The 22,396-nt window shown below is 37.0% G+C and overlaps 1 protein-coding gene and 1 non-coding gene across 4 annotated transcripts in view; both read right to left on the minus strand.

Annotated features, from left to right (window-relative positions):
* PKN2 (protein kinase N2) overlaps nt 1–22,396 on the minus strand; it is a 142,269-nt gene that overhangs the window by 15,290 nt on the left and 104,583 nt on the right. For 2 of the 3 annotated variants that reach the window (XM_030825099.1, XM_030825098.1), the window contains exons 9-16: nt 16,799–16,942; nt 16,402–16,477; nt 15,640–15,814; nt 15,293–15,419; nt 13,880–14,010; nt 13,719–13,794; nt 13,548–13,639; nt 7,599–7,775 (exon numbers count right to left, since the gene is read on the minus strand). In XM_030825099.1, the coding sequence (XP_030680959.1) occupies nt 7,599–7,775; nt 13,548–13,639; nt 13,719–13,794; nt 13,880–14,010; nt 15,293–15,419; nt 15,640–15,814; nt 16,402–16,477; nt 16,799–16,942 (998 nt within the window). The remainder of the gene's footprint in view (nt 1–7,598; nt 7,776–13,547; nt 13,640–13,718; nt 13,795–13,879; nt 14,011–15,292; nt 15,420–15,639; nt 15,815–16,401; nt 16,478–16,798; nt 16,943–22,396) is intronic. The other variant, XM_030825100.1, reaches the window with a different exon arrangement.
* LOC115837692 lies at nt 4,440–4,546 on the minus strand. Its single transcript, XR_004032752.1, has one exon. It is a non-coding gene; the product is annotated as a U6 spliceosomal RNA (small nuclear RNA).

The following is a 22,396-nucleotide window of genomic DNA, read 5'->3' on the forward strand; positions in this document are numbered from 1 at the left end:
AAGGATGGAGAAGTAGGTAGAGATCCAGAGGAAAAAAACAGATAAGGCTTTTATCATAGTATAGATGAAAAGATCATGAGAACATCCACTGCAGTGGCAACAGAGAGACAGATTCACAAGAACTTAAAAATTAGCATGACAGAAGGTGGTATCCCATTACAGGATAAGGAAGTGGGAAGAGCTAAAAGTAACTTTCAAGGTTCCCATCTTAGAATGAACAGATAAAAGAAACATAGAGGTAGCCAAGGTTGTGTGACAAAACTAAGTTTGGCATTTGACAGGTTGACTTTGTCTGTGGGGCAGGTGATGATATGTAAAAGCTGGGTATATGGGTTTGGATCTCAAAAAACCTGGGCCGAGAGAGAATAATTCTTGAGGCACAGGACCATGTTTGACTTTTTCAGTTTTTATCCTAAATGCATTAGCATAATGCCTGATATACATGATAGGCTTATTGAACAAGGAGGAAATAAATGAATAGACTTAAAAATGCGAATATCTTCAGTGTAGAAGAGCCTATAAACAGACACTTAGGATGATTAGTTTTTAATTATAAAAGTAATAACATGAATATTTTCTCTATAAAACGTAATATGCTTCTCCAAAGTACACTATTTAATCCATCTATCTCCATCTCACCTCATTCCACTGCCGTTCATACAGGTAACAATTCTTGTCACTTAACGTTATTCCAAACTTTCAGAATATGTTTACATTCACATGTAGATAATATAGCTATGCTTTATATTTGCCTATTTTTATTAAAAATGGGTCAATAATTTTTATTTATTTTATTTTTTTTGAGATGGAGTTTTGCTCTTGTTGCTCAGGCTAGAGTGCAATGGCGCGATCTCAGCTCACCGCAACCTCCGCCTCCTGAGTTCAAGTGATTCTCTTGCCTCAGCCTCCTGAGTAGATGGGATTATAGGCATGTGCCACCACGCCCGGCTGATTTTGTAATTTTAGTGGAGACGGGGGTTTCTCCACGTGGTCAGGCTGGTCTCGAACTTCCAACCTCAGGTGATCTGCCCACCTTGGCCTCCCAAAGTGCTGGGATTACAGGTGTGAGCCACCGCGCCTGGCATTTTTATTTTTTCTATTTATTTATATAAATATTTTTTGGTTTCTGAAAAGATTTATTTTGTTTGATTTATTTACTTTTAAATTATACTTTTAAGTTCTGGTTACATGTGCAGAATGTGCAGGTTTGTTACATAGGTATTCATGTGCCATGGTGGTTTGCTGCACCCATCAACCCATCACCTACATTAGGTATTTCTCCTAATGCTATCCCTCCCCTAGCCCCCCACCACCGGTGTGTGATGTTCCCCTCCCTGTGTCCATGTGTTCTCATTGTTCAACTCCCACTTATGAGTGAGAACATTCAATGTTTGGTTTTCTGTTCCTGTGTTTGTTTGCTGAGAATGATGGTTTCCAGCTTCATCCATATCCTGCAAAGGACATGAACTCATCATTTTTTATGGCTGCATAGTATTTCATGGTGTGTATGTGCCACATTTTCTTTATGCAGTCTATCATTGATGGGCCTTTGGGTTGGTTCCAAGTCTTTGCTATTGTGAACAGTGCTCCAATAAACATATGTGTGCATGTGTCTTTACAGAATTTATAATCCTTTGGGTATATACCCAGTAATGGGATGGCTGGGTCAAATAATATTTCTAGTTCTAGATCCTTGAGGAATCACCACACTGTCTTCCACAATGGCTGAACTAATTTACACTCCCACCAACAGTGTAAAAGTGTTCCTATTTCTCCACATCCTCTCCAGCATCTGTTGTTTCCTGACTTAATGATCGCCATTATAACTGGCGTGAGATGGTATCTCATTGTAGTTTTGATTTGCATTTCTCTAATGACCAGTGATGATGAACTTTTTTTCATATGTTTTTTGGATAAAGGTCTTGAGAAGTGTCTGTTCATATCCTTTGCCTACTTTTTGATGGGGCTGTTTTTTTCTTGTAAATTTGTTTAAATTCCTTGTAGATTCTGGATATTAGCCCTTTGTCAGATGGATAGATTGCAAAAATCTTCTCCCATTCTGTAGGTTGCCTGTTCACTCTGATGACAGTTTCTTTTGCCATGCAGAAGCTCTTTAGTTTAATCAGATCCCATTTGTCAATTTTGGCTTTGGTTGCCACTGCTTTTGGTTTTAGTCATGAAGTCTTTGCCCATGCCTATGTCCTGAATGGTACTGCCTAGGTTTTCTTCTAGGGTTTTTATGGTTTTGAGTCTTATGTTCAAGTCTTTAATCCATCTTAACTTTTATATAAGGTGTAAGGAAGGGATTCAGTTTCAGTTCCCCGCATATGGCTAGCCAGTTTTCCCAACACCATTTATTAAATAGGGAATCCTTTCCCCATTACTTGTTTTTGTTAGGTTTCTCAAAAGATGAGATGGTCGTAGATGTGTGGCGTTATTTCTGAGGCCTCTGTTCTGTTCCATTGGTCTACATACATGTTTTGGTACTAGTACCATGGTGTTTTGGTTGCTGCAGTCTTGTAGTATAGTTTGAAGTCAGGTAGCATGATGCCTCCAAATTTGCTCTTTTTGCTTAGCATTGTCTTGGCTACACGGGCTCTTTTTTGGTTCCATGTGAAATTTAAAGTCGTTTCTTCTTTTTTTCTTTTTTTTTGAGATGGAGTCTCACTCTGTCGCCCAGGCTGGAGCGCAGTGGCGTAATCTTTGCTCACTGCAACCTCCACCTCCCAGGTTCAAGCAATTCTCCTGACTCAGTCTCCCGAGTAGCTGGGATTACAGGCGTGTACCACCACACCTGTCTAATTTTTGTATTTTTAGTAGAGACGGGGTTTCACCATGTTGGCCAGGCTAGTCTCAAACTCCTGACCTCAAATGATCCACCCACCTCAACCTCTCAAAGTGCTGGGATTATAGGCGTGAGCCACCACACCCAGCCTAAAGTAGTTTTTATAATTCTGTGAAGAAAGTCAGTGGTAGCTTAATGGGGATATAGCATTGAATCTATAAATTACTTTGGGCAGTATGGCCATTTTCACGATATTGATTCTTCCTATCCATGAGCATGGAATGTTTTTCCATTTGTTTGTGTCCTCTCTTATTTCCTTGGGCAGTGATTTGTAGTTCTCCTTGAAGAGGTCCTTCCCATCCCTTGAGAGCTGTATTCCTAGGTATTTTATTCTTTTTGTAGCAACTGTGAATGGGAGTTAATTCATGATTCGGCTTTCTGTTTGTCTATTATCGGTGTATTATGCTTGCGATTTTTGCATATTGATTTGTATCCTGAGACTTTGCTGAAGTTGCTTATCAGCTTAAGGAGATCTTGCACTGAGACGATGGGGCTTTCTAAATATATAATCATGTCATCTCCAAACAGACAATTTGACTTCCTTTCTTCCTATTTTAATAAACTTTCTTTCTTTCTCTTGCCTGACTGCCCTGGCCAGAACTTCCAATACTGTGTTGAATATTGGCTGTGGGTTTGTCATGAATAGCTCATTATTTTGAGATACGTCCCATCAACACCTAGTTTATTGAGTTTTTAGCATGAAGGGGTGTTGAATTTTATCGAAGGCCTTTTCTTTTTTTTTTTTGAGATGGAGTCTCGCTTTGTCGCCCAGACTGGAGTGCAGCAGCGCGATCTCGGCTTACTGCAACCTCCGCCTCTAGGGTTCAAGCGATTCTCCTGCCTCCTGCCTCCCGCTTCCCGCTTCCCGAGCAGCCGAGACTACAGGCCTGTGCCGCCACACCCAGCTAATTTTTTTGTGTTTTTAGTAGAGACGGGGTTTCACCATGTTGGCCAGGCTGGTCTCAATATCCTGACCTGGTGATCTGACCGCCTCGGCCTCCTAAAGTGCTGGGATTACAGGCAGGAGCCACTGCACCTGGCCTTTTTTTTTTTTTTTTTTTTTTTTTTTTTGAGACAGAGTCTTGCTCTGTCGCCAGGCTGGAGTGCAGTGGCGTGATCTCCACTCACTGCCACCTCCGCCTATCGAAGGCCTTTTTTGCATCTATTGAGATAATCATGTAGTTTTTGTCATTGGTTCTGTTTATGTGATGGATTATGTTTATTGATTTGTGTGTGTTGAACCAGCCTTGCATCCCAGGGATGAAGCCAACTTGATTGTGGTGGGTAAGTTTTTTGATGTGCTGCTGGATTTGGTTTGCCAGTGTTTTACTGATGATTTTCGCATCAATGTTCATCAGGGATATTGGCCTGAAATTTTCTTTTTTTGTTGTGTCTCTGCCAGGTTTTGGTATCAGGATGATGCTGGCCTCATAAAATGAGTTAGAGAGGAGCCCCTCTTTTTCTATTGTTTGGAATAGTTTCAGAAGGAATGGTACCAGCTCCTCTTTGTACCTGTGGTAGAATTTGGCTGTGAATCCATCTGGTCCTGGGCTTTTTTTGGTTGGTAGGCTATTAATTACTGTCTCAATTTCAGAAAAATATGGAATGCTTCACGAATTTGCATGTCATCCTTGCACAGGGGCCATGCTAATCTTCTCTGTAAGGTTCCAATTTTAGTGTATGTGCTGCTGAAGTGAGCACGGGTCTATAATTTTTAAACGTGGGGCTTGTGCTGTGGGGGTGGTGGTCATGGTTCACCAGGCAGTTTCATCAGGGCTTAGACTCCCCAACACAGAAATAAAAAAAAAAAAACAAAAATAAAATGCAACTACTTAGAAAAACTTACCTGATTATACATTAAAAATTATATAACTTACCAGAAGTTTTAAGGATCTACTGAAGTTTATTAAAATAAACGTGAGCTTAAAATTGCTTAAGATAGCCAGGCGTGGTGGCTCACGCCTGTAATCCCAGCACTCTGGGAGGCTGAGGCAGGCAGATCGCCTGAGGTCAGGAGTTTGAGACCAGCCTGGCCAATATAGTGAAACCCCGTCTCTACTAAAAATACAAAAATTAGCCAGGCATGGTGGCAGGCCCCTGTAGTCCCAGCTATTTGGGAGGCTGAGGCAGGATAATCTCTTGAACCTGGGTGGCAGAGGTTGTAGTGAGCCAAGACGGTGCCACTGCACTCCAGCCTGGGCGACAGAGCAAGACTCTGTCTCAAAAAAAAAAAAAAAAATTGCTTAAGATAGTTAAACATAATTTTCTTAGCAAACTTATTTTGGTGGCAAAACAATACTGTAACAATTATAAAAATACCTTGATTTCTCTTTTTTTTTTTTTTAATTTGGGGGTTCTCACTCTGTTGCCCAGGGTGGAGTGCACTGACGTGATCTTGGCTCACTGCAACCTCTGCCTCTGGGGTTCAAGTGGTTCTTCTGCCTCAGCTTCCCAAATAGCTGGGATTACAGGCGCCTGCCACCATGCCTGGCTAATTTTTGTATTTTTAGTATAGACAGGGTTTCACCACGTTGGCCAGGCTGGTCTAGAACTCCTGAGCTTAAGTGATCTGCCTGCCTCTGCCTCCCAAAGTGCTGCGATTATAGGCGTGAGCCACCGCTCCCTGCTGATTTCTTTCTTTGTAAACAGATTGCTTTGATTAATTGGGTATACTATCTAAAAATACATATTTTATTGAATGCTCCTGTTTGTCAGGTATTGTGTCAGTTATTTTCATTTATTAGCTTATTTAATCTTCAATCAAGCCTTAAGATAAATATTTTACAGAAGCAGATAATGAAGCTCAGAAAACATAGTTTGTCTAAAGTTAGACTACAAAACAACAAAGCTAGAAATCAAGCTATTTTGACTCTATGGTTTCAATCAATAAAAATTCACTGATTGCCTAATATGTTCCAGGTATTCTTTCAGGTGTTTCACTAATAAACAGGACAGATATGGTTCTTGCTCCTCTCTTTTAAGTGAAATAAGATAGACAATAAAAATTTTAAAAATAAGTCAGATGATTTCATGTAGAAATAAAATGATATGAAAAAGATAATACAGAAAATAGAGTGAATTGAATTGGTTAGTGATGTGATATTTTAGCTAGGGAACTCAGAAAATTACCTTTAAAGAAATGACCTTTGATCTGAGAACTGAATGATAAAGGGAGGTACTTCAGATTTGGAGTTCTGTAACGCAGCATTGTATTCTTGTATTTTCACTGGACTTTATGGTTTTATTTGCATATAATTTATATTCTCAGCAAAAATAACAGTTTCTTAAGGCAAACTACATTTATATATTACTTTAAAAACAAAAACAAGCATGAAAAATAAAACCAAACAAATTCCCATGGCAGTATAAGGCTAGGCATAATCATAATGATCTGCCTTAAATATTGAGGGAATGAATTATTCGTAGCCTTCTACTACTTTCTGGCTTTTGCCTCCTTTTAAAATGCTTCAGTACCCATTAGAATTAACCCCTATTTCCCTCATCTGAAACTTGAAGGTTATGACAGTATTACAACTCTGTGCTCTAAATACCTCTAATGGTTATGACAAGAATCAAATGGAGGAATCAAAGTGAAAGTACAACACAAATGTCAGTTGCTATTTCATCAGATTATAGACGTGGAATGAAAACTAAAGAGTAAATACAGTAGAGATTTACTACTGGGTTTATGCTTCCTATGATTTGGGATACATTCTACAGGTGGAGTTGACTGGACTTGCTAATAGTTTGAGTGTTGAAGTTAAGGGAAAAAGAGCATCAAGGATGACTTTTTGTGTTCTGGCTTGAACCTGGTATTGCTGTTTAATAAAATAGGGAAGACTAAGAGTAGCAGGCCTGGGGAGTAGTAGACGAGGTGGGTAGAAAAATGGAAAAGATCAATTCAGTTTAAGCTGTTAAATAAGATACTTAGCCACACAAATGGAAAACTAGCTGACCACTGAATATTATTAGAGCTGGAAGTTCTAAGAGGACGGGGCTGGAAACACAAATTTGGTGAACACCAGCATGCAGGTTGTAGGTATTAATAGCACTTTCCTAGGTTCAAATCCTAGCTCCACCATTTAACAACTATAAAATTAAGATACTAACAGGGAAAATATACATACATGCATATATAATTTCAAGTGTTTACTATTATTCTTATGTATTTGAATAAGCCAAACCTTGAATTCAAAAACTACAAAAAGAGTTTACAATGAAAAGTCTGATTTTTATCTCTTTGTCTGGAGGCAACACACATACCAGTTTCTTTTACATTTGTTCAGAGATATTTTAAGCACAAGGATGCAAATACTTGATATTCTTTTAAATTATGCTTTAGAAAGGCAAATACAAATATTTCATATAAATATATGATACAGACTCTTCTGTACTTTCTTTTCAAAAACTTAACAGTGCATTTTGAGTATAATCTGTCTTTAAAGCTGTAATTCTGGATGGCATTCTCTAGTGAGAAAATCTGACAGCAAAAAAAGAAATTTTACTAAAATGAATCTAAATTGCTTATCTAAAGTATCAACTGTGGTTTAGGGTAATCCATGACATTTTCAACACAGACAACAGAATACATACAAAAAGTATATGGCAAAAAAGTAAGTAAGGAGTTCTAATATTTCTTGCAGAGATCTATTTTCTGTTAGGAAAAAAAATCTAAAATTCAAAGAATCTCTTTTCCTTCCCAGAATGAAATCAGTCATGGAAAAACTCAGACAAATGTCTAAAGCATACTCACACAGCTCTTGGTTCAGAAAAGACATCAGTATGAATGTGCATCATTAGGTCCCCACCGGCAGCATATTCCATTACAAAGCAAACATGCTCTTTGGTTTGGAAACATGCAAAAAGGTTCACCAAAAAGGGATGCCTTACACTATTCACAGTTTCAAAAATTCTTTTTTCACACATCAGGCTGTAAAAGAAAATATTTAAAAATAAGCAGATTAAAAATAATTCTAGTTGGAAATAACATTCTTTACAAATTACTAAACTTAAAAATAAGCAAAATTTTAACTATAACTTAAAAATCCTAACGTGTCTTAGTTTTGCTATATGTGCTATGAAAACTGACCTACCTAAAATAAATAACTTTAGTTGAAATATATTAATAGAAACTTTAAAAGATTATAGTGTTCACATTGATAGTCTATAGCACATATATGGTTAGTGGTTATAGTTAATTTTTTTAAAGGCTTAATTAAGGGTGAATTATGAAAATTCTTCAGGAATTGGTCAGAGAATTTAGCAATTTAAAGCATACTATGAAAAATTTAAAGTTTGTGGTGAAGGTAATTTCAAGGACAGTATCTATAATTCACAAGCTATAGTATTCAATTTTTTTATCATATAAAATCGATATGAAGTTGAGCAGTACAGATATGCTGCATAAAATTTTAATTTAAAAGACTAGAAAATAAAAAGGATACCTGACAAACTTTCTAAATGTTACTACAAATTAAGGCACTATTATAAAAAAACTCATAGAAGATTAAAAAGTTAATAGTTCTTATTTTTGTCATCATTTAAATTTACTAGAAAATAATGTACTAAAAATTGCTTTAGACAAGATCTGTAAGATGTATTCTAAAATATCTGCTTTATTAAGCCAATCTGAATTTTGGCTAAATGTAGATAAAATAATCAGATGAAATAAGACAAAACTAAGATGTTTTGGGCTTAAGTAGATGACAAATATGTTCTCTTCATTGTCTATAGTTGTGTGTTTTTTTGAGACAGGATCTTGCTCTGTCTTTCAGGAGCTGGAGTGCAGTGACATGATCATGGCTCACTGTAACCTTGAACTCCTAGGCTCAAGTGAACCTCCTGCCTCAGCTTCCTGAGTAGCTGGTACTACAGGAACATACTACCATGCCTGGCTTTTATTTTTTTGATAGTAACAGGGTCTCACTATGTTGCCCAGGCTTGTCTTGAACTTCTGGTCTCAAGCAATCCTCCTGCCTTGGCCTCCCAAAGTACTGATATTATAGGTATGAACCACCATGCCAGCCCCTGTCCATAGTTTTTATTTATGGGTGACTCACTAATTCATTACGGGTGAATTTATGAATGAAACAACTGTTCTCAACTGAACAGGTGTTATATTAGAACTGGGTGGAACATATAAGTGGTATAAAACATTTGAGACTCATTGACTGGACTACCCCTTGAAATGATTTCAATGCCATTCACAGGAATTATTTGAATTACAATAATGATGATATATCTGCACAGATGTCTTAGGACAGCGAGATAGAGGAGCAAGGCTCTTTTATAAATCCAAATTGTCACAATAATTTTAATTTTATGCATTTTATAGCACACAAAAAAGCTATTGCATATGAATCTTCAACTTGTCCCACATTATCTAAATTGTGTATTGTCCCTAAAAGTCCATGCAACAATCCAACTTTATTTAAAACTTTAAACCTTATTCATCCTGGCCAGAATATTTCCCTCTAAATTGTCATCACTCTTCTCTCCTTATTCCCAAATAACTTCTGTCTACCAAAACCCAGCAAAAATCCAACCTGTTTTATAAGACTCCACCTAAATCTTGCTCTAAATACTTCTAATGATGACGACAAGAATCATAAAGGGGTCAAAGTGAAAGTGCAACACAAATGTCAGTTGCTATTTCATCAGATTACAGACGTGGAATGAAAATTTAAGAGTAAATACAATAGAGATTTACTATTGGTTTTATGCTTTGTATGATTTGGGATATATTCTAGAGGTGAAGTTGACCAGACTTGCTAATAGTTGGAGTGTTGTAGGTAAGGGGAAAAGAGCACCAAGAATGACTGTGTTCTGGCTTGAACAACTGGTATTGCTGTTTAATAAAATAGGGAAGACTAGAAGAGTTGCACACCTGGGGAGTAGTACACTATATGTACTATGGTGTAGTAGTACACCAGCACACTGATTTCCTCCTAAGAACTGCTATTGTTTGTACTGCTTATTTTAACCTCAACTCTAGCTACACCTTTATTACATAATGTATTAATGTCTTGTTTCTCTAAGTTACTAGTTCTATCCTAACATGTTTCGTGTACTTCCTTCAAAGTTCATTACATTTTTAGATAAGTTAGAAACCTGAACACTTATATAAATAGTTATTTTAGTCAGGGGAAAACATCATTAATAAAACCAAGGCCTTAGAATTGAATCCTACATAAGCTGGTTAGCTGTGCTTTCTTCTACAAACACAAAAATATACTTCCAACCCTATTCTGTTGTGTTGAAACATAAATTGGTAAGAAAAGGAAGCTGAGTGAGGAGGCATTGCAATAACATAAACATAACATCCTTACTCAGCAATTGAAGGGCAGACGGGACTTAGAGTGCTTTACTAATGGTAGGTACACAGAATATGATCTTTGTTCAGAAATTACCTAACACTTTATTTTAGAATCCATAATTTGTGTTCACTCAAAAAGAGGTTGATTTGAAACTTTCTATAATTTATAAAAAAAGGTAATTTCAAAGTAAAATAATATAATACAGGATATAGAAAGAAAATTTAGACCATGAGAACTGTCATTAAGAATCATAAAGTAGGCCAGGCACAGTGGCTCATGCCTGTAATCCCAGCACTTTGGGAGGCTGAGGCAGGTGGATCACCTGAGGTCAGGAGTTTAAGACCAGCCTGGTCAACATGGTGAAACCCTGTCTGTACTAAAAATACAAAAACGAACTGGGCATGATGGTGCACACTTGTAATCCTGGCTACTTAGAAGGCTGAGGAAGGAGAATCACTTGAACCCAGGAGGCGGAGGTTGTAGTAAGCCGAGATCACTCCACTGCACTCCAGCCTGAACAATAGAGTGAGACTCTGTCTCAAAAAATATATAAAGTATTCCAGGAACATCTATTAAAAAATAAACAGTAACACCAAATTCTATGGCTTAAAAAGATGAGCTAGGAAGTGGAAAGTAAATATTTAAAATTCTGCTCAGTTATAATAAGTTTAGCTTGAGTTATTTACTATTTATACTTGCAAGTAATTAAATATATTACTTTTAAAAAATATGCTAGTCTTGACCGGGTGCGGTGGCTCACGCCTGTAACCCCAGCACCTTGGGAGGCTGAGGCAGGCAGATCACCTGAGGTCAGGAGTTTGAGACCAGCCTGGCTAACATGGTGAAACCCCATTTCTACTAAAAATACAAAAAATTAGCAGGGCATGGTGGTGCACACCTGTAATCCTAGCCACTCGGGAGGCTGAGGCAAAAGAATCGCTTGAACCTGATAGGTGGAGGTTGCAGTGAGCTGAGATCGCGCCATTGCACTCCAGCTTGGTCAACGAGAGCAAAACTCCATCTCAAAAAAAAAAGCTAGTCTTTAAAAAAAAACTAATAAACTAAATTTTTTTTCTTGCCTTCTTTCAGATATGCTAGAAATTTAAAAGTACTCCTTTTTCTTATCTTCATTCCTCAAATTTCTCTAAGAGTGTGTTTTATTTCTCACTCTTGGATTTTTCTTTTCTCTCTCTTTATACCAGTTCTACTTGAGATTTTTAAATTTTCAGGTTACTGAAAAGTAGAGATTTAAGTTAAGACTGGGCATGGTGGCTTACACCTATAATCCCAGCACTTCGGGAGGCCAAGGAGGATCAATTGAAGCCAGGAGTTTGAGACCAGCCTGGACAACATACCAAGACCCTGACACTATGAGGGAAAGAAATGTAGATGGATCAGTTGTATGCACCTGTGGTCCCAATGGGAAGCTGAGGCAGGAGGATGGCTTGAACCCAGGAATTCAAGGCTGCAGTGAACTAGGATCATGCCACTGCACTCCAGTGTGGGTGACACAGTGAGACCCTGTCTCTATACAAGACTGGATTAATTTTCAGTAGAGGTAATGGCCTAGATTCTGGCTACAGCATCATCCTGTGATCCAAACTTTCTGTAGATTTCATTAGAAAGCATTTTCCTATAAAGATTCAGCACAAAGACGTAACAAGGTAGCAGAAAGCCATATAAATCAAGATTAATTGAAGTAGTAAACAGTTTCCTATTATTTTAGAAAATAAATGAATTTACCATTTAAGAATCTGGAGAAAAGCAAGTATTCCTTCAGGAAAGGAAAACATTTGACCCTTCTATTATTCCAATTATAAACAGACTTAGAATCAAAGACTTGCTTTAATTATCTGCTTGTATAACATAAAAATAATTCTAAACATGTAATATGGTGCTCAGAATATTTTATACATATCTAGCAAGCTCTTTAGTATTAGATATCAAAAAAGCATTTATTTTGATGTGATTGAGGTGTATGAGAAACAGTGAAAAAGAAACAGAGGTGAAAAATAAATAGCAAAATCCAAAAGGAAAAGTTTATATAACATAAAAAAATAAATCTCAACCTCTTGATGCCTGTCCTTATTCTAAGAACTACCCATACGGTAGAAAAAAACATTAAAAGTTGCAATTTGGCATATCTATATAGCGAGACAACTCATTAAGGCAAGTATTACCAAAACAAATATATTTTTAAATATACGAGTTAACTGGGGCTTAAAGATGTTCAGTGAAATGCCCTAGGGTCAATCCTTACTAAGGGGAAGCAATGAGGATGAGAAAAGTCAGCCTTCTCAGTCATAGTCCAGGGCTCTCTTCATTGTACAGAGCTGTCTACCATTAATATTAACATATGCTTCCTATAGTGGTGTAAGAAAAATGTCCAATGAAAGCCTCTTTCTGTGATAAATACACCATTTTTATACAATAATGTCCATATTTAATTATTCTGTATTAAGATAGTCATTTCTTGAAGTATATTCTCTAAGTGAATCACAATCTTAACCCCCACCAAATCCTTGCATTTTAATAATTGTGGGGCCGGGCACGGTGGCTCACACCTGTAATCCCAGCGCTTTGGGAGGCTGAAGCTGGCGGATCATGAGGTCAGGAGATCGAGACCATCCTGGCTAACATGGTGAAACCCCATTTCTACTAAAAATACAAAAAAAAGCTAGACGTGGTGGCATGCGTCTGTAGTCCCAGCTACTCGGGAGACTGAGGCAGGAGAATTGCTTGAACTCAGGAGGTGGAGGTTGCAGTGAGCTGAGATGGCACCACTGCACTCCAGCCTGGGAGACAGTGAGACTCTGTCTCAATAAATAAATAAATAAATAAATAAATAAACAAATAAATAATAAAAAAAAATTGTATAAGATACCACAACTTACTTTATTAGACCAAGACATTAGGGTCAAAAAACATGTTTTTAAAAAAAATAAAGGGAAAAAAATAAGATAACATATTCTGCTTTGTAAAATACTTTAAACCATTCCGTTAACCGTAGATTATTTGTAAATGACTTTTTGTCATTTCCATTAAGATAGAGTGAAATATAGCCCCACCAAACCACAGATGAGTTAACAGTTTCTATTCCATATAAACACTTTAACATTTCTATATATAAAAAACTTAACAAAATTAGTTTAAACATTTCACTATCTTTTTTTGGTATCCATTAACCAGTTAATTGTCACAAGAAGGGTAAAAAGGAAGGGGCAGAAAAGAAAAACTAATGTCTACCTTATATGTCAAATATAGATACATTATATTTAATTTCTTCACATATTACTGTAAAATTGTAAAGTTTTGCTGTTGTAATATATACATCAATTCTCTTAACTTACAAATTCAGAAAAATAATTTCATTTTTGAAAACTAACCTGTCTACTTCATCTCGAGCCACAATATCTCCTTTCTTTAAGGCTTTTATAGCAAACATCTCATTTGTGTGTTTATATTCAGCTAAAAGCACCTGAAATACAATTAAAATAATTATTTTCCACTTGAGTTATTAATGTTGTAGATATTCCAAAAAATTCCAAAAAGATTACCTTTCCAAAATGTCCTCTTCCCAAGACAGCACAACACCTGAAATCTTGTAGATTAAACTGAAACCTTTGCTGAGAACTGAAAAGAGAAATTTCAATTAATAATAAGACAATAAAGTATGGTACCAAACATGTAGTAGCAAAACTTGGTATATATTCTTTACCTTCTATCCTCAAGTTCTTGAATACCACTATATTCTAGGCCTGACTGAGGAGTATCAGGCTTGTATTCAGATTGAGATTTTGGAAGTATACTATTTCTGTCATTCTCAATATCAAAAGCAGTCTCTGAATCCTGTAAAATATTAAATACACGTTAATCCATAGAAATACCCAGAAAACAACTTATAATAAATGATAAAATTAAGGAAAAACATTTCAAAAGTCAATATAAATGTTGGAGTGAAAAGTAAAATTCAGATACTCATTCTTTAAAAAATTTTTTTTCTTTTTTTAGAGGCGGGTCTCACTATGTTGCCTAGAGAGGTCTTGAATTCCTGGCCTCAAGCAATCTTCCTACCTCAGCCTCCCAAATAGCTAGAGCCATTACTTTTATATTAAACTTATCTAAAAAAGACGAAAAACTGGGCTGGGCATGGTGGCTCATGCCTGTAATCCCAGCACTTTGGGAGGCCGAGGCAGGCGGCTCACCTGAGGTCAGGAGTTCGAGACCAGCCTCACCAACATGGAGAAACCCCATCTCTACTAAAAATACAAAACTAGTGGGCGTGGTGGTACATGCCTGTAATCCCAGCTACTAGGGAAGCTGAGGCAAGGGAATCACTTGAACCCAGGAGGCAGAGGTTGCAGTGAGCCAAGATCGTGCCATTGCACTCCAGCCTGGGCAACAAGAGCAAAACTCCATCTCAAAACAAAACAAAACCAAACAATGAAAAACTAACACATTATTATGTATGTTAATCAAGTTAGAAAAAGAATAGTATTTCAGGCAGTATGTCATGTAGTATCAACCACACTCCTATGTTACCTCTAGTTTAAGCACCCTATTCTATCTCTTCTGGACCATGAGCATCCAGAAGCTAATGACAATTTCATGCCAACATTAAGAAGTTGGTTATCTCCTACCAACTCAGTCTAATTTAGCTGAGACTAGATCATAAGAAACATAAATTCGGCTGGGCGCAGTGGCTCATGCCTGTAATTCCAGCACTTTGGAAGGCCGAGGTGGGCTGATCACCCGAGGTCAGGAGTTTAAGACCAGCCTGACCAATATAATGAAATCCCATCTCTACTGAAAATACAAAAATTAGCCGGGCATGGTGGCATGTGCCTGTAACCCCAGTTACTTGGGAGGCTGAGATAGGAGAATGGCTTGCAGGAGAATCGCCTGAACCCGGGAGGCGGAGGTTGCAGTGAGCCGAGATCATGCCGTTGCACTCCAGCCTGGGCAACAAGAGTGAAACTCCGTCTCAAGAAACAAAAACAAAAAACAAACAAAAAACCATAAATTCACAGTTCAGTGGCAATTTTAAATGGAAAGACACGCCTTATTCACTATGATGCTTTTACTGCTAATTCATTCGGTGAAGAGGAATGCATGGTTTAAAATGGCTTGCCTGTCCTGGTGTATCCAAAACTCTTAATTCAGAAGATTCATCTATTTCTCCAAGGGAAGAAACTCGTGGTGGGGCTGGAGGAGGTTCAGGCTCAAGATCAAAGTCCAATTTGGTTACTGTAGAATCACTTATAGAAGATAAAGTAACTCACCAAAACAGTAATAGAAAGTCTGTATTTTAAACAGCTTTAAAATTAAAGCAAACAATTTACTTTTTAAGTAAACAGAACACTACTTTCAAAATACTACTTGGGAAAAAAACAAGACTCAGTACACCTGCTATAATCAGTATGTTAAGAATGTCCCAATAACTTTGTATAAGAGACGCTTAAAATCTCAGACACATACCTAGCTGGAGGTGCTAGTTCAGGGATGCGTACATCAACCACTGGCACTGTAGTAGGCACAGGAGCTTGAGGGCTGAAGGTGCCAGAATGATTTACTGTAGGAATAGCTCTTCTTACTAGCCTTCCCCAAGTGGCAATATTAATATTCATTTGAGGAGCTCTGAGAAATGTTTTGCCTGTAGATATTGAAAATAACAAAAATAGAGCAAGTAATTTGTTTATGTATAACCAAAAGCCATAATTTAAAAATTCTTATCCATTAGTTTATAATCTATGAAGAACAAACAAAATTTGTCACTTAAAAAAACTAGCTTTTTACTATTTGCTAGTAAAGGCTAGTGCAAAATAGCATATGTAGTTTTAAAAACAAATAGGTGAGAAATTTTTTTTTTCTCTTTAAGTCTAGTAGTGAAATGTGGTTAAGGTTTTAAAAAGAAATCTTATCTTTTAGATATAAATTATAATAATTATGAATAAATCAGTATGATGTCTGGGTTTGCTTCAAATTTGAGAAAGTAGTGAGAGGATGGCATATGGATAAAATAAAATTGGCCATGAGTTGATAATTGTTGAAGCTGGGTGACTGTACATTTCACTAGTCTCTCCACTTATGGATACATTTAAAATATTCCTTAATAAGAAGTTAGAAATAAATGAATAAACAACAACAAAAAAACCACACAGATGGCTATTACTTTTTAAATGGTAATTAGATTGTTTAAGAAAATATCAAAATGCTACGTATTTGATTGTTAGTAATTACCTTGTTGCTTTGAAAAAATTTTCTTTTGTCTTTGAAGTTTTGGTCTTCTTTCGATAACTGGATTAAAAAAGGTAACCTGCAGTGAAGAAAATTCAAGTTGACATGAAAATAGCATTGGATTTATGGTTCATGAAATCCACTAAACTTATAAAATTTTAAAGCTTAAGAGAATCTTAGTTACAGTCTAGTCCAGCCCCTCATTTTCTAGATGAGAAAACGGACCTAGGAAGAATAATTGATTTGTCTCAAAGTCACATACCTATTCAGTGGCATAGCTCAGCCAAGAACTCAAAGTCATCTGTCTTTCAGCCTAACACTCTTTCTACTTCTATATTATGCTGCCTACATATGTAATTTCAATTGTAGTTATGCACATTTAATAAAATACATTTATTACCTCTGCAAATAAAGTACCCTGTGGTTCCAAATAGAGACACATGCCATGCCGTTGGTTGTCTAAAAAATCTTCTAACCTCAGAAATTTTACAGCACACAGAGACCGCCAATCACGCCAATAAACTGAAATTTCCAGTTCACGTGACTAGGATAATTAAAAAAAATAATAAAGAAAACAGAAAAGACATCATTGGACACACACTTGAATAAAATATCACAAAAAATATGAAATACAAATAAACAAAAATTACACACACAAAGGTCACACTGTTTTAAAGAGGTTTGTAATGTTTCTCAACTCTACATTACTTTATCAAACTTACACATTTTAATTCAAAGAAACAAAACTTACATTGTGACATTTTCCAGCTAAGGTATTCCTAAAGTATACTTTAAGAATACACAACTAGGAACAACCAATACAGATGAATAACCACTAAAACTCCTTCTCTTACAGCTTCAATCTTTTGGATTTCCCTCCTCTATTTGCCATCATGTGCTATGTTACTACCCCAATGCTTGCTTCAAATAACTCATTTGAAACCTTTTTATTTCTTCATCTCATTGCTGAGCCAGAAAAAGTTCTGCAAATAGCATTTATTCTGTACTCACAATGTGCCACATATTGTGATAATAAGCACTTTAAGAATATTAGGTCATTTAATTTTCAAAAGAATACCACTGGGTAGCAAGACCCATTCTGGGTATGTAGGGCAGAAAGGGAAAATTCAGACCAAGCTTTATACAGAAAGATATTCATTTATTATGACAATAAAACATAATTTAAAAAGCAAATTAGCAAGAATTTGAATGTTCAAAAACCAGGGACAAGTTAATTATACCAAAGCCGTATGAGAGAAGACACAGTAGACATTGAAAATAATGCTTATGTGGCAAAATATATTTAAGGTTTTAATAACCAGTGTTTAAATGCACCTGTAGAACATGGTTCCTAAGCTGTGGTCAATCCATATACTGACCTCTCCCTATATGTTTTAAGGTATATACATTTTAATCATAAAGAACTGGACTTTTCTACTATTTTGTTTTTCAGGCTTCTGTACACCATCCACAAAAAGAGATAAATGTTTCTCCTTTTAAGGCTCTACAAAGCAATAAATTACTTATTTTATATAACAAATTTCAATTTATAAACTTATGCATCTTATTATGTAAGGTCTTGGTATAAACAGTAAAAAAAAAATCTATTGACCTTAAATTATATATCTAGTTATGCTAATGAACACAAAAAACACCTATAAAAAATGCAACATGAAAAGAAATGAATCAAAACACAATGTGCCAGAGGGTTTCATAGTCAAACAGGAAAAGAATTAGAAAAATACATCTATGGCAGTGAGAATGTGATCTCAGGGCCTTCCACCTCATTTCTTCTCTCTGACTCATAATTAACATGGGAGAGAACTGTCATGAAAGAAGTATGAGGAGAATATAATTACGACTAGCAAATGGCATATAGAAGGGATGGGGTACTAAGGCTGTAATATTCTATTCAAGTTAAAAGTGTTAAGTATTTTGGAAGCAGTTATTTTGTGAAATAAACTGGAGGAAGAATCATGTCAGGATTGGTAATTTAGACTCCATTTTTTTAGACTGGAGGAAGAGAGGTCTACTTTCTCCTGCCTTCTTCCACTGTTGCAAGAAGACTTGTTATGAATCAGGAAGATGCAAGATGCACATATGCTAGAGACAGAATTAGTACTTGTTAAAAGTTATTACACTTTTACACTGGCTAAAATGGTAAGATTTTGTCTTATTGTGAATAAGAGAAGGTCCAATCACCTCATTTTCTATTTATTCCAGCCACTCTGGTAAAACTAACATATTGACTAATTTCTCTTTCCTCTGTCTTTTCATTCTATGCTTCAAACTAAAGTACATTACAGGCCGGGCAAGGTGGCTCATGCCTGTCATCCCAGCACTTTGGGAGGCTGAGGTGGGTGAATCACTTGAGGTCAGGAGTTCGAGACTAGCATGGCCAACATGGTGAAACCCCATTTCTACTAAAAATACAAAAGTTAGCCAGGCATGGTGCATGTGCCTGTGGTCCCAGCTACTTAGGAGGCTAAGGCATGAGAATCACTTAAACCCAGGAGGCAGAGGTTGCAGTGAGCCAAGATCATGCCACTATACTCTAGCCTGGGCAACACAGCGAGACCCTGTCTCAAAAAAATAAAAATAAAAATTAAAATAAAGTATGTTACAGATCTGAGATTTGGGATAAGTCACCTCACAGACCTTAAGCTAGCTTTCCTAGAATTCTACATTCTACATTAAAGTTTAATGTAGAAAGTAGAAAAGTTCCTCTTCAAAGCTCGTCTTGATTTAAAAATAAAATAAAAGACACTAGGAATAATAGCTCCTTACTCTAAAGCTTCCTATCAACTATTAGTTTTTACACTTTAGCCCAGTTAGTTGCTTTGGCTTACTCAAACATGTCTGGACAGGCCCAGGCAAGTCTTAGCTCACAGCTTATGCCCCTTCCTTATTTGGAAATGTTGCTGCTTCCTTAAACCTTTCATAAGCAACTTCCTCTTCCTCTTTGTTCTCCTTTGCACTTACCTATTTAGGAAAGTTTAAGGTTATTAGCAAATCAGTAATCAGTTTAAGACTGTGAGGTCCAGCTCCAGCCAACGGATGCAGGACACAGCAGTAAGGACAACCCAAATGCATAAGGGATATATATGTCTGCTTTTCCTTTGTTCAGGTATGCTCTCGCAATTGTTCCATCTGCGAGGGGCACCCTTTCTGCAGAAAGTAAAGATTGCCTTGCTGAGAGATCCTTTGTCTCCATGCTGACTTTTCTTCACGGCACTGATTATCTGTTTCTAACATTTTACATATAAAGCTCTTCATTTTTTGTTACTTTGCACTGTTCCCAGTGAGTGTTACTTTCTTCACAACATAAGTGGGAGGGTGGCTGTGATCTAGAGATATTTTATGTCAGTACTCCACCACTTGTGTTCAATCCCACTTTAAATCCTAACATCCAGCATGGTTTGAATAAGTAAACCAGTCACATGGTATTTGAAAAACAAGGTACCATACAGATAGACTGAAGCTTCTACATAAGAAGATATCACTAATGTTTACCATTTGGTTTTTATTATTTTTTGTTTTTTGAGGTGGGGTTTCACTCTTGTTGCCCAGGCTGGAGTGCAATGGTGCAATCTCAGCTCACTGCAACCTCCGCCTCCCGGGTTCAAGTAATTCTCCTGCCTCAGCCTCCCGAGTAGCTGAGATTACAGGCACCCACCACCACACATGGCTAATTTTTGTATTTTTAGTAGAGATGGGGTTTTGCCATGTTGGCTAGGCTGGCCTTGAACTCCTGACCTCAGGTGATCCACCCGTCTTGGCCTCCCAAAGTGCTGAGATTACAGTCGTGAGCCACCGTGCCCGGCCCAATGTTTAGAATTTAAAACGCAAATGTGATTGCTGGTACGCCGGCAATTTTCTAGATGAACCAGGTCAGTTCTTTAAGGCAAGGGTATGCTGTTAGATAATTTCAAACTCTAGGAGCAACAATATTCTAGACGGAGTAAAACTACCACCAAAAAAAGCTGAGCAGTACGAGCTGAGAGAGGTACTGTCCCAACTTGTGTTTCAGTTTGTCTTATTATGAACTGAATCTGGAATCAAAGAGAAAACTGCTTGGTAGACTTAAAGAATCTGCATGTCTTATCTGAAGTCTAAGATCTGAAAGTAAACAAAAAAGGTAAGAGACTGCATCAGCCTTATGTGTGGTAGAAAGCAACAAATTAAAATATGTATTGCAACCGAAAAAAGAACAGTACACATCTAACATAAAATAATTAGCGCAAAGAATTCTGAGGTTCTCAAAGTGTTCGCTGAGGAGCCCTAGGGTACCAGAGAGTACTTTCACTTTTCATAGGGAACACAGCGACATCTATGGGACACTGTGAGAACTACTAGCGCACGGTAGTTCATAGTTTCAACATTAGAATAGTCCATATTCCTTCTGGTGATGTCATATCTTTGCTAAGGTGGGTTTTCAACAATAATAAAAAGCAACTTCCTATGAAGAATCACTGTGGAAGAAGACATGAGAGTGCAGTTATCCTTATGATCCCAAGATGTGGGAAGTTATATAGTGTACAACAGGCAGACATGTCCCATTAGTTAATTGTAATTATGTACTAATGGAATAAAAATGTTACGTTTTCTCTTAGTATTTGTATTTTTCAAAAACTCCTGTTTTAAGACTTAAATACTAACTAGTAAGCACTTCTTAATAAATGGAACTGTTGAGTATTTCTTTAGGTCTAGGGACACACTGCAGAAACATTACAAGGACACTGAGGACACTGAACTGAGAAAGTCTGGAAACTTTGATAGAAGTAATGGAGAGCTGGGCTCCACTGCTGAAATGAAAAGGGCAAAAGAAGAAAATGAGAACCAGGCTCCACTGCCAAAAAGAAAAGAAAGGTCAAAAAAGCTTTCTGTCGCCACTAAAAAAGAGAATAAACTCAATACCTGGAAAACTCAAGAGCTGAAGAAAGATGAGATTTCTGCAAACATGTACACAAGAGATGATACTCACTGGTCTTCAATGTGCTTCTGAGGACAACATAGGCTTTGGAAATTTATCAGTTAGGGTCCTAGTAGCATGCACATAGTACACTGAAAGAGTTTAGCCTAAAGAGAGTTATTAAAATTGGCTACTTATGGAGATGTGATTAAAGTTAAACCAACAAGGAATGAAAAGAACCTGAGGACAAGCAACAGTAGAAATCCATTATCACTCTTAGCCTGAAGGGGCAAGAGGAACTTAAATCATTCCCAGAATCTGATTTAGACTAAATCTTAAAAAAGGAACTATCCAACAGGAGTTGGTGGCCATAGATGAATGCTGTTGTGAAAAGCAAGGCAAGGCAAGGAAGGAGAAAGGGAAATATACACTGCTACCTCCCTTCCCTCCTGGCTCTTGGATCTCCTAACAGTGTCTCTCATTCTATAAGTCAGAGCCAAGTAATTCGAGTAAACTTTGTAGTCATCAGCTCATAAACAGGGTAGGACAGGGAAGGAAGGAGACTGGAATCCACTGGGGAAAAACAGAAAACCACCACCTCAAGAAACAATAATACATGTTTTCAGTTCAGCAGTCCAATGAGTGATTCTCCAGCTGGAACAAATGTGACAAAAAGAGGGAAACTTTGGGATCATACGGGAGGATGAGAAATAGAACAGTAGGAGACAGAGATAATGGAGAATATAAGGCTATGATCTTGGCAGGAAAAGTCGGCCTACTATAGATGTGGGTTACTGCCTCTGCTCCCTTTATAGGAAAGACAAAAACAACTATGATAGAAACTACTATGCTCTATCAACTATGCACAACTGCTTCCTATGTCAATCCACATCATATAAAAAGTTCCAAAGACTCCTAATTATTCCAAACCTATTGTATACTTTTCTGCCTCCATGTCTTTACATATACAGTTTCTATTTCTAATCTTGTATCTTATTCTCCAACTCAAACTTATATTGTTATATAAGGTTTTCCTACTATTCTTTCCCCCATACCAGTCCAAATTCACCTCATCAAGGGCAAGTT

Source organism: Nomascus leucogenys, chromosome 12 (genome assembly GCF_006542625.1).
Source record: "Nomascus leucogenys isolate Asia chromosome 12, Asia_NLE_v1, whole genome shotgun sequence".
NCBI classification, from domain to species: Eukaryota; Metazoa; Chordata; class Mammalia; order Primates; family Hylobatidae; genus Nomascus; species Nomascus leucogenys.